The 17556-nt window shown below is 40.1% G+C and overlaps 1 protein-coding gene across 1 annotated transcript in view; it reads left to right on the top strand.

Moving 5' to 3' along the window:
* MORC1 (MORC family CW-type zinc finger 1) overlaps positions 1-17556 on the top strand; it is a 109439-nt gene that overhangs the window by 78220 nt on the left and 13663 nt on the right. Inside the window, exons 21-25 of the mRNA XM_050962804.1 lie at positions 4415-4490; positions 4856-4967; positions 7931-8074; positions 12869-12959; positions 14979-15029. Coding sequence (XP_050818761.1) covers positions 4415-4490; positions 4856-4967; positions 7931-8074; positions 12869-12959; positions 14979-15029 — 474 coding nt within the window. The remainder of the gene's footprint in view (positions 1-4414; positions 4491-4855; positions 4968-7930; positions 8075-12868; positions 12960-14978; positions 15030-17556) is intronic.

Here is a 17556-nt window from a genome sequence, read left to right as displayed (position 1 = left end):
CAATAGATTACTTGGTTTCCCGACACTTTTATATCTGCATCTAATGTCTCAGTCTTGGTTTAACTTTTTTTGACAACCTCATTTATTTGTAGCTGATGATCAGTTTGCCTTTACTGCAGACTGTATTAAAGTACTGTACACAGGCCTGTTGAAAAGTCAGCCTTGCTAGCTTCTGTGCAGATAAACCTGATGGTGCTTCTGAATAGAGAAGAATCATTGTCTGTGTAAAAGCAGTTATTCTGTATTTCAGCCTCTACTGTTGTCAAAACAGTGCTTACTACTCTCACTAGAAATAAAGCCCTGCCATCTGTTCCATTATAAATCCCTGTTTTTTAGCATTTGTAATGGCTTTAAAACCTCACTCCAGGCTAAAACTTGGTTTATGAGGCTTAATGTCTAGGAATGATGTGAAATTATCCGGATGCTTTTTAATAGGTAATAAAACTTGGCAGCTCCATCAGTAGTACACTGTATATGACATAAATTATGATGAAAAAATGGCAGGACAGAATAAAGAACATTGTACATATGTCCTAAGCAAGCAGTGGATCAGATGGAACCAGCGGAAATGAGGTGGAGATCTTGTATCTGAAGTAGTTCCTGAGTTGGCCATTCATGAGGGTTATGAGAAATTGAAACAGATGGGGGATAAAATAGTTATGGAGTTGGAGAGGTCTGGTTTGGAGGTGCAAATATCAACAAAATGAAACCAGTTAGATACCTGGGAGGGATGGCTGCTGACAAGAGTATGAAAGGTTTCACACACTGTGAGGAATCTAGGTAGTTTTATATACTGTTAGAGATGTTAAAATTTGGAGTATTACTTTTAAGTAATGGAGTATCTACGTGATGGAGTAGGAAATATCTCCCCAGTACTCTGGGCAGTTCTTCTTCTTCGAATATGCACTTCAGGTGGCTTGTGACCAGGATTCGTCACTGAATTTGGTCTGCTGGTTGGATCATTCCTTCCCCAGCCCAAGTTGGGTACTGTTAGGGAGTGCAATGTGAATGCTGATGCATGCCTCCCCTGGGCACTATATCTCCATGCAGGAGGAGACAACTACAAGGGGACATGCATGCAGCCAGAGCTTTCATGGTTTTAGATGGCTCAGACTTGCTACTCCTGGGAGTTTGCTTCCAAATGTGGAGATCAGAAGTAATTGCTGAGAAACGATCTATTAGGATTGTCATTAGCTTTAACTGTTTAGTTCTTTCTTGGCTGAATACCTTTTTCGTTATTGCCATCTCTGAAAACATAGTAATATGCCAACTCATTATTTATGGGGCATTTTTTTAGAATTCTTTCTCCATTCAAACAGTGAACAAACTCTTGAACAAAAGAAACTATATCACAGATGTGGTAGCAGCCAAGGCACATAGTTAACTGTCCTCTGAGTCACCAGAGGAGATTTTATGCTTGATTATCTGCCACTGATTTGACTGCATTACCTCGGAGAAGTCACTTAGCCGTCTTACAGATAGAGGAAGAGAGACTCAGAGAGATTACTGCTTACCCAGTTTCATGAAGCACTGTGACGTCTCTGGATTCTAAATGCTATCGAAGTGCTAAGCAATATTGCCTAATTTTCATATGGAAGGTGTGAGTTATATACAGTGATGGTCCTTCTCACTCACTTTCCCACTAGGAAAGCTGAAATCCAAATTAAATGTAGGTCTTGTCTCCCTGAGCCGGGGATTAATCCACAGTTAGTTGCTCTGTGTTAGTTAATATGCTGTACACAAGCTGCAGTTAATAGTGGGCACATGAACAGCTGTGCTCTCTTTCAGTTCTCATCATTGTATGCACAGGGTGGAGGCTTGCTGCATACTGTGTGTGTGGCATTCTCAAAGGGTACTCCGTGGTCCTTAGCTTCACTTCTGAGCAGTGGGCATTTCTGGGATTTCTCTCACTGTACATTGTGGGATGAGTAGAGGAAGCCAATGGAATTCTGGGACTTGGAGTCAAAGTTTTTTTTAAAAAATCCTATGATTCCCCTCTCTCTCTCTCTCTCTGTCCAATGCTTCCTCTCCTTCTGGCTGGGCTAGCACCATTCTGACATTGCTATCAGCCAGCATATACTTAACTGCATTCCATGCTGCTGTGCTGACCACCGCGAAGATGCAGAGGCTACTTGGGCTGTATTTCAGTGCTCAAAGTCAGGCAGCTTTGCGTTTTGGACTGTGCCTGATGCACCACCAAGCACGTGATGTGACAGCAGCAGCTTCAGCAATGGGGGAGGAAAGAAGACAAGGACGAGGTTGATACCAAGCAACTGCTGCTACAGAAGCTGTTATTGGAGCAGCGTCACACATTACAGTGTTGTTTCTAGATTTAGAAAACCAGTGTGGATTGGTGGGATAGGATCACTAGGCAGACTTGAGATGACCAGCTGTGGTCAGAGAATTTCAGGATGGCAGAAGGTGACTTTTTCTGAGATCTTTGCTGAACTAGCAGCAGCAGCATACCAACCTGCAATGTCCCCCACACATGGACAAGCGAGTCGCAATCACCATTGGGAAAACGGGCCACTCTGCAATGCTACCAGTGCATAGCAAACCAATTCAGTGTAAGAAGATCCACTGTTGGGGCCATTGTAATGCAGATGTGTGCTGCCATGCATATGGCACAGTTCCACAGGCTTATAAAGCTTAGGAATGTATTTTGAAACAGTATTACACAATTCACGGCAAACGAGGGGTTCCTGCACTCTAATGAATTCTTTCTTGTGAGCTCAGGCATTTTCTCTCCAGACTAGCTTGTGTAACTGTGGTTAAACCCCCCAATGTAGACAAGCCTGTAATTAGCTGCTAATGCTACCATTTCTGGACACTAAGGCCTACAGGAATCTGTGAGGGATGTGCTGTGCCTTGTCTTTGAGGATACTGGAGTTGGCTTAATGCTGTTGCTAGGTCACTATGGGGAAAGATTGTGCCCCCTACTAACTAATTGTATTAATCACATTAATGCACTATCCCAGAGACCCATTGTGTTAGGGACTACATATGTGCATACGCAGCTCCTGCCCTGAAGAGTTTGCAGTCTAACTGGACAAGACAGACGAAGGGTAGAAGAAGGAAATGTTGTGGCTCAGTTCCTCACATGGGAAAGGAATAAGTTTAAATGACCAGGTGAAGATGCATCAGCTCGGGGTTCAATTCCCATCTCCGCCAGACATCCAGAGTCCCAGCTGAGTACATTAAACATGCTTCCTCCTGCTAGAAGTTCTCCTTACAATGGCAAAATGAGTTGGCAGCTGATTTCCCTCCCTCTTTATTTTTAGCACTTTATCTCTTTTTTTCCAGGCAGCAGTGAGCTCTTCCTGTGCATCTCCACCACTACCTCTTCTCCAGGAGCCATTGGCGCACCAAGGCTTTGGTCCCCTGTTTTACAATGGCAGTGCCTCCCTGTTTTCTTCACCTTGCCCTCTCAGAGCAAAGCATCCTAGGGGACAGCAGGCAGAAAGCAAATACTGCTTTGTTTGTGAGACCGATTTCTCACAGCATTGAAGGGAATTGTGCCAAACCTGTTCTCAGACAGTGGCCTCTCATTTTCTACCAAGGTTAAAGTCCAGAGGGCTTAGTTGGCACAGTCAAAGCAAATGGGTCAATGGATGAAACGCTGCATAGCACTGAAAAGATCCCTCCCTTCCCTGAACAAAAATCTGAGTGAAAGAACAGTGGATTACATGAAAGGCCACTATCGTGAAATAGTCACACAAGGCTAACAGAAAATCACCACTATGATGGGCTTCAAACTGGCAATCAGAATACTTTAGACTTTTTTCTCTTTTTTTATAACATGAGAAAGCTAATCAGATCATACGATAACTCATTTTCAACTTCCTGTCTTTAGGCCACTACAGAGTTCCTTTCAGATGTTGCTGCTATGAAACTTACATAAGCCCGTGCCTAACAAAGCATAGAGGTAGATCCACTGTATTCAGTGGGACTGCTCATGAGTTTACTTTCCTGAATAAGGGCCAGAATAAGGCCATATTTAGAACATTTTAAAAATATCAAACTGCTTGCTAAGCAGCATAATCTTCTTCACTAGATCTACAAAACACGTGGTGTTTGCCCACTTTTTCCCCCTTTATTTACATCTAGTTAAAAACAATGGAGAGTTGATCTGTAAAACTGCACAAGTACAACATTGAGCTGAGAAGACAAATATCAAGGAAACGTGTAAGGCCTGATTCTGCCAGTATGATTTGATCGACTTGATGTGGTCTCTTCTGACTTATGCCTGTGGAAGCAAGTTCAAAATCAAACGCAAATTGAATTTAACCTTGAGTTAACCTCCAATTAACATGTATTATATTGGGATTTAACTTTGCTATGTAGATCCATGGCTTTTTAGGAGAAGACAGTTTCTAAAGATATCGAAAGATAAATTAAATTTTATGCATTTTAGGTAATGGCGTCTGAGGATGAGACTGAAGATTTGTCTAAGTGTGGGGAAAGTAGAGAATTTCTTTGGTTGAACAAAGGTAAAATCAAAAGATGTTTTGTACTTTCAATCTAGACTATGGTTACAGAATTGCTGTAAATATTTAAAACAAAATAACAATATACACAAGAGGGACTTGCAACTGACACTAATCTCACTATCTTATGAATATTGGGAAATAGTTAATTGGAAGCAAAATCTTTCTGTGCTTGGGCCAGGAAACTGAATATTCACTTGGAGGACAGATTTCAGTTTCAAGGGACAATTCTAAATGACTATCTTTAAAATGATAACTTCCTTTTTCAACATAAGCTAGTGTTAAAGCATTCTTTAAAGAAATTATTTCAAAGTGATTTCTAAAGTCATTGATTTTTTTTCATCTAATGTGTTTTACCAAATGTTTAGGTTCATTTGGAGGAAAACAGAAACGGCATGACTTACAAAGGTATATTTGTTTTGATCAGAAGGATGCTACAAAAATAAAGGGAAATAATTTGCCGCCTTCAAAATTGGAAAGGTGAGAATATTAATATTACCAAAATGCAAAGGGACTGTTCCAAAATGTTTTGTAATGATGCTATAGATAATAATACCAAATATTGCAATGTATTGCAAACACTGAATATGCTATACAAAATACTGAGTTAGGAATACAGTAATTATCTCACAAGTTAGTGGTAACTACCAGCTTCAGTGTGCAGTTAAGAATGTTTTAGCATTTTATGTCTTCCATTTATACTACATTTTTAGTGGCTTTTGCAGTATATAGATATTAAACACATTTTACTGATCTTTCTTATCACCGCTAAAAACTGTGTTAATTTCAAAAGACTCACTTTCAGACTTAAGGCCTAGTCCAGTCATCACTGTAAATTGGCACTAACTTTTTTGCAGTTAGTGGAGTTACATAAATGTAAAATTAGACTGAAAATAAGGATTGCTCCCTAATACTTAATTAAATTGTTCTTTAGCTCTTATTTAAAGTAAAGTGGTAATTCTGTTTAATTTTGAAAAGTTGCTAATGCGTAATTGTATTTTACCTGCTCTTAACTTTTTTGCTCCAAATCAGTGTCTTCTGAAATAAATTGTATCCCATTATGCTGCTTCAAAGTTCCTTTTGTTTCCTAAAACTTGATTTGATAAAATTTCTAGTAATAAAAGCTCTGGGCCAAATCCTGCATTCCTGTTGCACATTCAGCTCCCATTCTTTTCAAGAGAAGGCAAAGGCTTAAAAACACAGTACACTACAACCAAGTGAGAAGGGCTAAAAAATAACCTGCTGTCAGGTGTTCACTCTATATATAAAAGCCAAGTTTTCTTCCAAGACTTCAGATTCCCTAATCCAGTTAAATTATCTTCAACAACCGGTATATTCTTTTGTGTGAAATGAGACCCAATAATACCGTATGCAGCTACAGTACGATACCTAACTGTGATCCTATATGTAACTAGATTTTCATTCAAATATGCATACGTATAAAGGCATAACTTTACAAGGAGTTGAGCACCTCCTGTCAGGTGATGAGCAGCCTTTGCTCCCATTGACTTCCCCACTTGGCAAGATAGGGCCCATAGTCAGGATGACCAAATCCAGTGGGGCTTTTGCCACCATCCTTAACTTCACTGGATGAGTGGATGAAAGAGCTACAAAGTTTTTCTGTTCAAAACATAAGTAACCTAACACAATTAGGTAAGCTCACTGCAAAGTAGACAGAAATAAATCTGAGTAGCCTAAATGCCAACTTTAAAATAATGCTATATCAGGTGGAGATGGTAAACAGTGTTGTATTTTTTCAGCTGGGTTAATTTCTATGCTTGATGACATGTTGCAGAGTTGTGGGATTTTCCTGGTATATTTGTCTTGAAATCTGAACCAGAGGAAGCACTCTGAATGACGTATAAATCAGACTCCATTTTTAATATCTTTTCTCAAATACAAGTAAACTATATGATGTTGATATAATCTACTCAGCCTATATTGTACTGAAAGCAATAAAATATCTTGATAGATACAAATGAAGAAAAAAGGCCAAAATATGTCGTGTGTTAATTATTCAGCAAATTATCTGTTGCCCTGTCCGTTGCTGCTGCTACACAAATTTAGCTATTCAGCTATTTTGTTGATACTTTTGAATCTGCAACGCCAGTTTAATAGTAAAGGGGCTAGTCAACTCCAGCTCTGTGCTTAATACTTGCTCTTCAGTAAGCTTCACAACTGTTTCAGAGTAGCAGACACGTTAGTCTGTATCCCCAAAAAGAACAGGGGCACTTGTGGCATTTTAGAGACTAACAAATTTATTTGAGAATAAGCTTTCGTGAGCTACAACCGGAAGAGAGAGAGAGAGAGAGAGAGAGAGAGAGAGACACACACACACACACACACACACACACACACACACACACACACACACACACACACACACACACACACACACACACACCCCATGAAACAGCAGGAGAGAAAAAAAACTTTTTGTAGTGATAATCAAAATGTGGGAATAAACATGGGGAAATAGTTTACTTTCAGACGTCAAGAATTATTCAAAACCCGGTCGGAGGACACGTCAATCTCCCTAGTCAGTTGATTACACCTTCTTGTCAACTGCTGCAAATGGACCATTTTGATTACCAGTACAAAAAGTGTTTTTTCTCTCCTGCTGGTAATAACTCGCCTTAACTGATTACTCTCAACAGAGTGTGTATGGTAACACCCATTGTTTCATGTTCTCTGTGTATATATATAATATCTTCCTACCATATTTTCCACTGCATGCATCTGATAAAGTGGGCTGTAGCTCGTGAAGGCTTATGTTCAAATAAATTTGTTAGTCTCTAAGGTGCCACAAGTACTCCCGTTCTCTTCACAACTGTGCATAACTTTAATTTGACTATATTTCTAGTAAGTGTAAAATTATGAGTTACCTTATTGATGCCCATAGATATAAAAGTATCGTCAATGCAGCACAACTTGATATTAACTGATTTCTGGCTTGCAAAATTTCCTGTTGATTAAAGTTTCATTTGTGCATACCAGATCCTCAGTGCTTTACTGCAAGTATATCAAGGATGCCCAATTAGCCAGTCATCCTTTACTCCTGCTCCGACAACCTGTAATGGAGGCTTTTTTCTGTTAAGCAGATACCTCTCTCTGGATGAATGGCCCAGAGCAAGCCATCCATCATTCCCTAAAATCAGAGGAATCAGTCATGATTTGTAAGAGTCTGCACTTTAGGATTAGAGTAATGTAGAATGCACATTTCCAAGTCTGCTGGGCCAGTATCCTCAGGTGACTAAACATATTTTATGTTCTTCCTAAATCCTTTGGAAAATCAAGATTCCATGCTGTCTCTTTTATTTGTACCTTACTTCCTTGCTCCTCTAGGAACTCAGTGGGGTTGATAAATAAGATGATAGAAAGTATGTCTCTGACTTCGTTTGGTGTAATACTTTAAAATGATCTTTTGTCTACATTATATCTAGTGCATTGGCTGAAGATCAAAAAGGATGTGCTGAAGGAAAAGCCCAAGTTGCAATGCAGGAGACAGGTGCTGTGGCACACATAGCAGAGTCTTCCCAGTGTATGTCTGGAAAGAAAACGGTAGAAACATTAACCTCTCTTTTAAGGTGGGTGTTTCGGTGGCTAATGCCTTGAACAGTTCTAATGCTTTCACTGTATCAGAGCAACTGCAACTATTGATCTGGCCTTCACTGAGCAGTGCCATAATTTAAGTCTCTATTTCAAAGGTTCAGAAGGGAATCAGATAGAATTGGAATGCTCTGTAGACTGCCAAAAATATTGCAAAAATTGGATCAGATCTTCAAAAGTGTATGCAATGCACTTCAGTGTGCCCAGCTTACATAGATGTTTCTTCACAGATGCACATACGTAAATCGGGGTCTACATAATTAGACTTTTGCAGAAGTTAGGCTCAGTTTTGAATATCTGGTCCATTAACTTTATTTCACAATGCAGCTTGTATATTTAGAAAAATCAAGTTCAGTAAATGCTATGTAACATGCACTAGCAAAGCTTTTAACAAGAACATGAATTTAACTGAGAATGAAATATATTCCTCTTTTAACCATTTGAGTTTCTGGCTTTTGGTTTTTGTGCAACAGTCATCCTAGTTTCCAGGATGTTGGCTCTTTTCCCATCACACAACCTCACTATAATGCCAGATTTAACAGGGTGAAATGAGAGTTGCACTTATCTGCCTTTGAAGCAAGGCCTGGGAGATAATCATTGCTGACCATAGTCCCCGTGGCTGACTATGGACTATTTCCTAAGCCACCAGGAAGTGAAAGACTGATTGTGTACCATCTTGTGGATAGTGGGTTGGATCATAGGTGAAAGTGCCAAGTGGGGCCAGATGAGATGCCTGATGCTGAAGAGATGGATCTTAGTGGCTGGGGACATTATTACACCAATTGTCTACATAACACTTAGCAAAATGTAGTGTATGTGAAAAAACTTCAGAGATTTGGATTAGCAAAACAATGAAATTATTTCTTTTTGCATCTGTTCAATAGCAGTTGCCAGCTGTATCTTTAAGGTTGTGAGTACACATTGTATAACCCACTTTGAGAGAGTGAGGAATCTTTCCCAGCTAAATAGAACAAACATTCAAAAACAGTTGAATGTGCTTTAACAGTCTTCAGAGGAAATATTGCTAGTTGTTACTACTTTTGTTATTTGAGGAAGAAATACTATCTACAAGAAGAGAGGGGGTGTAAGCACACAGCTAAACACCTTAAAATATATTCCACCTTAACAAGGACGATGTTAAGTACGCATAAGCCAGTGGCTCTCAACCATTCCAGCAGTCTGATTTGTCTTGTGTAACCCAAGTTTCACCTCACTTAAAAACTATTTGCTTACAGAATCAGACATAAAAATACACCAGTGTCACAGCACACTATTAGTGAGAAATTGCTTACTTTCTCAGTTTGTCTGTGTGAAATGTTAGTTTGTACTGACTTCACTAATACTTTTTATGTAGCCTGTTGTAAAACTAGGCAAATATCAAGATGAGTTAATGTACCCACTAGAAGAACTCTCTGTAGCCCCAGAGATACATATGCCAGTGGTTCTCAACCAAGGATACAAAGCATACAGAAACATGACAAATTAAAGTTAGAAATTTAGTGGACAAATAGCTGCTGCAGGAGAACGAGGTGAGATTTTAGCTTCATACATTAAACCATCTAGTAAAGTTGTAGATTAGAAGTAAATAAAAAAGATAAAACAGCCTTGTAATTATCATGTGGCTGAAATTGACCAGAAGTCTACTAAAATCGCCCAAAGTACTAACTATTTCTTCAGGTGACAGCTCTGCCAATAATAATAATAAAAAAAAATGCACTAAAGCCATCCTTTCAGCATAGTTCTGTAGGAAAGTGGTTGACTTAATGTGTTTGTATCAAAAGTAATTATCTGTATAGGCTTCTGAAATGCTGTCAACATCAGATTTTATGGCCAGGCTTTCTGTAGCTAAAATGAAACTTGTAGGAAACCCATTTCCCTTCCTCATTTGTTGCATAGTAATTGACCGAATAGAATGGGATCTTACAAGAGCTTACAATGGAGCTGTCATAAATGCTGGACTTCTGTCTTTGATCTTGCGTATAATTCAGTTGCTGGCACTAACAGTGGAGATTTTAAAACATAGGAAACAAATACTGCATAGGAAATATTTAACTATTCAAGAATCAAATGCTCCAAAAAAAAGATTACACTGATCTACAATTTTTGAGAAGTCGTCTGCTTCAGAGATAAAATTTATTATGTATTTTGATGTGCTGAATTCAAATATGACAATTAAAACAACTGATTGGCTACTGTTTCTAAGATATATTTAAGTTTTTACATTTTATGTCTATGTATATTGTGTAGATAGTAGAGTTTTAATCATAAATTGTAAACCTAGGTCTTTTCATGTGTTTATGGTTGCTTTACATGATAATATTTCACCTGTCCTGTTTATGTAACACTTTAAAAATCAACAAAAGGGTTATATAAATAAAATTGATTATGAAACAAAAGGCAAAAAACTATTCTGTACATAGTTTAGTCCTATTCAGTGTCTACTCGGTGCTTCTTGGCTGGTCTCTTGTATTCATTAAATGGAGCATCTCTTGTCGCTGTCCAGCAACAGTCTGCAAGCATTGATGGGCTCCATTTGCCCTGATAGCCTGCCAGGAGATTCCACTGCTGTAGTCTGGAGCCCAACAGCTCTGCCTTACTCTTGGGTAGTTCCAAATCCCTGACAAGCTCATTCAGTTCACCTTGTGTTAGGAGGTGTGGTTCAGAGGAGGAGGATGGGAGAAAATGTGGGTCCTGTGACATTGATGGTTCAGGACCAAAAGTTTCATGCTCTTCCCTCTTCCTCATCTGACTCAAGTGAGAATGATTGTGGTGCATCAGGAACCGGCAGCCCTTCTCCGTGGGGTACTGGGCGTATAGCTGAGGGAATGTTTGGATAATGCACAGTCCACTTTTTCTTCTTTGACACACCTTTCCCAACTGGAGGCACCATGCAGAAGTAACAATTGCTGGGATGATCTGTTGGCTCTCTCCAAATCATTGGCACTGCAAGAGGCATAGATTTCCTTTTCCTGTTCAACCACTGGCCAAGATTTGTTGAACAAGTGTTGCAGCATATGTGTGGGGCCCACCTCTTGTCCTGATCTCCAATTTTGCAGCCAAAATAAAGGTGATAGGCTTTCTTAACCATAGTGATTATCCTGCACTTTTGTGATGCAAAAGTCACTTCACCACAAACATAGCAGAAGTTATCTGCACTGTTCGCACAAGTACCAGGCATCTCTACTCACTTTGGCTAAACAGAAATGTATCCCTTTGCAAAATCAAACACTGACAAAGAAGAGAGCACGACACTGTATAATTTCTAGAGCTGATATAGGGCAATTTGTTCAGCAGAGTGATATAAGCTTCGTTATGATTGCATCATCCATGACTTGTAGGAATAACATGATGCAATTGATATCATGTATGACACAATACCAGCTTCAGATTGCATCATTCATTGTTTTGCCTCAAAAGCAAGTACTGTCCAAACCCAGTCATAGATTTCTTCATAGATCCAGTCAAAGATGTATTTTAGTCATTTCTGGTTTAAATTGGGATCCTTTCCCTTTATAACTCACTTATCCTCCGCCATTCCCAAGTCAAGGGTCGTATATACTGACCCAATAGCATATCTTGAAAACTAGAGCCAATCAACAATTTTAAGCATCATTTTCATTCTCAGTGACCCAGAATTAGTAAAGTTGGACTACATTTATTTCAGAAGCATTTTGGCTGTAGAGCAGTGTTACTGGGCTTGTGGTTAAGCCATGTAAATGACACAGTTATCAAATAACATCGTCACACACACACACACACACACACACTCTCTCTCTCTCTCTCTCTCTCTCTCTCTCTCTCCCCATTCTCCCTGTTTCAGCTACCTTCTTTACCCCCATGTCTGTAAAGGGCAGCCACTCTCCATTCAACCAATGGACTGAATTGACTTTGGAGCCAAACCACAGGTTCCAGAAAGGTTAATTCTTAGTATGGGCAAGTCACACTATCCCAAGGGCTGAGAACACTGCTGTGCCACTTCCTTTGGCTGAGTGAATTGGCTGGGAGGGATTTTATTCTGTGGCTTTCCAGGGACTAGATCAGAGCCTGGAGTCAGAACCTTAGTGCTGTTTTTGTCCTCTCCCACTGATTCACTGTGATTATGAAAGACACTTAACCTCTCTCTAACTCAGTCTGCCTCTCTGAAAAATGGGGATGACACCTCTTCAAAATCTTTGGACATCCTTGGTTAAAAGTGTAAAATACTATTCTAGCCCATTGTTGTCATAGTACTGAAGACCTGAATTGAGAACTACACCAGAATTTCCAAAAATTATATCCAGGCCTCAGGTCCAGTTCCTTAATTTTAGAAACAATGGATTCCACAATGGATTGTGGCTGCCAGAGAAATTAATATTGTTTATTATTGTATATAACTAGTTGAAAAACAGCATATTATTTTTCCCAATTTGGCAGTGGTTATAAAAACCTGTATTTAAAATCAAAATTGCCAACTTCGCAAAATTTCCACTAGCCTTAATACAGTGTGTTACATTTTCAAGCAGTCTTTGGATGTATAGTTTTAATCTTTCTCTACAAATAATACGTTTTGTACTGAGTATGAGGCATTATAGTGCTATGAGCTTTGTCCTGGTATATCTAAAGCACAGTTTGCTTTGTCCCATAGAGTCCAATCCATGGTACCAGAGTAAGAGGGGTGTAGGTGTCTTAATAAGAAGCATTCTGACTGGGGCCCCTAGTCTCCACAGTACAAGACTTGAGGTTAAAGGAATCTTGGATACTGACACACAGCACATTTTGTTGACAATTTTTAGGGAAGTCCTGCTGTATTTTTTGCCAGATTGCAAACTGTCAAGAGAACAGCTTAATTGCATGTCTGCTGAGGATCTTGTATCTATGTTTAAGGTATGTGAACTTGTAGTTTAAGTCTGCATGTGTTCTAATGGGTAATAGAGTGGTTCCAGTTTAAAAAGTTCACATGTGCGTTCCGCACCACAGTAGCTAAAAACATAGCCTTTCCGAATCCCAGGATGGGGAACATCCTGATTTCTTAAATACTACTTCCTGATAAATGTTTGTAAATTTTCATAGTGACCACTGTGTGGAGCCTTTTTTTTTTTCCTAACATCACTTGTTTGAATCTGCCCAGATTGATGATAATCACAAATAACCTGACAGCTGTTGTATGGAACTGTGTGAAATTAGGTGTTCTTCAGTGAACAGATGTCCACATCACAAAATCACTCCTCCTGTTGCTGCTCATACAATATTTAAAAACTGGGGACTAGGGAAGAAGAGTCTTAAATACACTGATTTTAATGTGTCCAGATATCTTGTTTAACTGTGTTGTTAAGAATTGGGACAGAGTTGTAGGGATTAGAAAAGTTTTATACGCTTAGTGTAATGTATTTTAGGTGTTTTTTTCCTACACAGCAGTTTTGAAGATAAATTTTAGTTTCCAGAGAAAAATATTCCAGATTGAAGTAATATGTAATAGTGGTTTGCACAACCTGTTAAATATGAGGGGTTTGTTTTATACAGTGTTGTTGTACCCATGTTTTTCCCAGGATGTTAGAGAGACAGGATGGGTGAGGTAATACCTTTATTGGACCAACTTCTGTTGGTGAGAGAGAAACAAGCTTTCGAGCTTATACAGAGCTCTTCTTCAGGTCAGGATTTGTTTTGGTTTTTCTGTGAAGTAGTGCCTAAGCCAATGGTCAGCACATGCTGCTAGGGGCCAGGTCCTGCATCCACTGAAGTCAGCAAAAAACTCCCATTGACTTCATTGGGCTCAGGGGCAGACCTGTTGAGGTCTAAATAAAATTGGCTTGTAGTGCATATTGACCTGGTCCCACAAACTAGGTCTGTAAAGGACACCATTGGCCTCTTCTGTTTTTAGGAAGGGAAAATGTACCTTTACTCCCACCCTTAGTTCCTTTGAAAACAAAGGGAGATTAAGACTTGGAGTAAAATACATGACCAGGGAGTAACTCTTAGGTAGAATCAGACCCTAAGGTTGCAATGTTTCTATCCAGACTCGTTTCCATAAGATGAATTATTGCTGTCCTCCCATAGTCAATTTGTCATCTGTGTTTCTGAAGTTATTTTGTATGACAATAGGAAATTTATCAGAGAGAACATGTACAGCTTTGAAACGACAGTCAAGGATCAAATACCCCTTGCGTTCAGTGTTTGGATCGCTTGCCTCGACAACCAAATTGAACTTTAAAAATAGATACAAAAAGTTTCTGAGAAAATGTCTCCTGCATATTGGTAAAGTTTCTTGGCACTGCCAGCCAGATGTGTCCACTACTAGAGACAACATATTGGGAGAAAAGTCAGCAGTTGGTTATGTTAAGTCCATTTACATGTAGGTAGAATTTTCTAACATTTGGCACAAAGGAACTCTGCAATACAATGTGTGATGTTGCTCTCCAGCAATTAGACCATAGAGAAGATAAGAAGATCTATTATTATAGCTGGCTACAGGAGTTCTCCTTTGATCAAGTGATAAAGACTTGTCTTCTTAGTACTAGAGGATGGAAGGTTTGTCAGGTGTGCGTGACTCATCCCATCACTGTTTTCTGCACCTTTTAGAGGTTTTTACACCTCAACCTTACCGTAAAGATGAGTAACTCAATTGTGGGAAAAGTTTCACTATCCTCCAGCGGGCACTAAAGATTTGCTTTGTCTCTTCGGAGCTCTTGCAACAATTCTTGGAAACCTACATTTCTCTTCTCCAGGGTCCTCCTGAGCTATGCTGACTGTCTGACTTTGATCCTTGTTCTCCTTTTCCCTTGTTTCTGTATTTGCTTCTATTTAGCTGCTTATTATTATACAAATGTTTCTTCAGTCCTGCTAAGCTCATACATAAGCTTAATATCCTCACTATAAATATTAATTCTGCTTTATTTATAAAAATAGCCACAGGGGCCTTCAGAACAACTAAAGAAGCCAACATTGTGCTGCAGCCAGGTAAAACTATTTTATGTAATTCGTTTGTATTCCAAACTGATAGAGTAATTTTTTGTGTGTCAGTTTCCAAGGAAAAGAGAATTCTTTCATGTTAATTATGAATTAATTAACAGCAGTACATATAATACCCAAGAGACACATTCTCTTCCAATGATATACAGTGCATAGAAAAGGTTAAATTTAGGTCAGTAAAATGGGGTTTATATTTTGCCTTCAATTATGCCCTTGCAGTACTTTTGAAGCTATTGCAGTTGGAGGTGCTTATTGGCATGACTGGGCATAGAATTTAGCCCACTTATTCTCTGAGTAGTTGCTGACCTGTATTCCACTCAGGTGTGTGCAGGCCCAGCTCACCGAAACCAAAGAAATTCACTTAGCAGTACCTGTCAAGGCAGTGCTCACACCCTGCCAGGGCTACTTGAGGCCTGCACTGCTCCAACCCTCCTCAGTACTTTCTTACCACCCATGGTTTGAGTCAGAGCATTCCATATGGTACAGTAACTCCTCACTTAAAGTTGTCCCGGTTAACATTGTTTCGTTGTTAGGTTGCAGATCAATTAGAGAATATGCTCATTTAAAGTTGTGCAATACTCCCTTATAACATTGTTTGGTTGGCAGCCACCTGCTTTGTCCACTGCTTGCAAGAAGAGCAGCCCTTTGCAGCTAGCTGGTGGGGGCTTGAACCAGGGTGGACTGGCAGCCCCCCCCATCAGCTCCCTGCTCCCCTAAGTTTCCTGTGTGGCAGCCGCTCAGCAGGCTATCAATTGCTGGCAGTTCAGCTGTCCCGCCCCCCACTGCCATGTGTTGCTCCTGCCCTCTGCCTTGGAGCTGCTCCTGGGAGCCTCCTATTTGCTGTGGAATGGAGGAGGGGGAAGACGGGTGCCAATGTTAGGGTGTCCCCCTGCTCCTGCCCCCCACTTACCTCTTCTCCATAGAGCAGGGGGGACACAATAGGGCTCAGGATGGAGGGAGCTTGCTGGCCACAGCTGCTGTCTCAACTTCCTGATGTACTTAAAAAGGCAGTGTTCTTGGACTGGTGTCAGCTTACTTAAAGGGGCAATATGCATCTCTCTCTCTCACACAGGGTGTGTGTCTATCTGCCATGCTGTCTCCCCTCCCTCCATTTGTGCTGCCTTGTAGAGTGTGAGGCTACATTAACAACAATGTGTTAAGCCTTGAGGGCTCAGCCAAATGCTAGTTCATCATTTAGCAGTAAAGCTTTCCCTGGGAAATATCCCACTTTCTTCCACCCTCTAACTTCGCCACCTCAACCAAGCTTCACAGTCATCATTGCTGTGTACAGTATTAACTTGTTTATACTGTGTGTGTACATGTATATATATATATATATATATAGAGAGAGAGAGAGAGAGAGAGAGAGAGAGAGAGATAATATAGTTTTTTGTCTGGTGAAAAGAAAATCCCTGGAACCTAGCTCCCTGCCCACCCACCCCTCCATTTACGTGAATTCTAATGGAAAAATTGGATTCGCTTAACATCGTTTTGTTTAAAGTCACATTTTTCAGGAACGTAACTACAACATTAAGCGAGGAGTTACTGTATCTTACCTCACACTTCTGTTGTTCTCTCAGAGAGTTTACTCTTGGTATTTTGTATATAGTTAGTAGTAGTACCCTTAGTGTTTGATTATTTAGTGTAATAGTTGGATTTTACCTGGTGCAAAGCCTTTGCTAGGTTTCAAACACTATCTCTCATGTAGAGTAGCTTTCCTCAAGAGTAATGTCCACTTTGTAATGTCAGTGCTTATTGTGCCTGAGAAAGGCATATTGAAGAGAGAGTACTCCATTTGCAGGTCCTTCAAAAAGAGGATACTGGTGACTAGAGACTTATGCCTGTCCCAGCAACCTGTGGAGCAAGCCATGAGGCCCACTTTGGTGTTGGGATCCTTCTCAGATTGCCTGACTCCTCAGCAGGCTTTGATGCCACTGCAAGACTCTGATCCTTCTCCAAAGGGAAGGAAGAGATTGTTTTCCTTCCTGTTCACCCCAAGAAAGAAGGTTCAGAAAACCAACAGTAGTCATTCCAAGGCTCAGGGAGATTCTTCCTCCTCTTCTAAGAGGAGTGTTGGGCAACATCAGGAATCTTCAAGTACTCAGAATAGACCTGGGTTGCTTTCCCGCTCTCCAGTATCAAGACAATATCATTCTAGCACTGTACCATAGACTCCAGTATGGTCCGTGGTGCGGCTGTTGAGTCCGGTACTGACAACACCAGCCTCAGCACTGACCCTATCAGCCTCACAGCCTCAGATTTACTTTGCCTCTCTGTGCTAGACTCACCTGTGATACAGGAGTCCTCAGCTGTGTGGTGTCTTCTGCAGTCCTGGGACTATCAGATTTGATTGTATAAGAATACAGGTTGTTGGTGTGGTCATCTCCAACACTGTTTAAAAATCAGACTGAAAAGACAAGATCAGTTTCTGTAGCAACACTGAGAGATCCATTGTCAGTATCAGTTCCATTTTCGGTTCTAGAGACCATTTCATCTTGTACAGGCAAGAGCTACA

The sequence above is a fragment of the Gopherus flavomarginatus genome, chromosome 1, assembly GCF_025201925.1.
Source record: "Gopherus flavomarginatus isolate rGopFla2 chromosome 1, rGopFla2.mat.asm, whole genome shotgun sequence".
Lineage (NCBI taxonomy): Eukaryota > Metazoa > Chordata > Testudines > Testudinidae > Gopherus > Gopherus flavomarginatus.
Note: the sequence above shows the minus strand (reverse complement) of the source record. Positions and strands in the feature narration are given on the sequence as shown.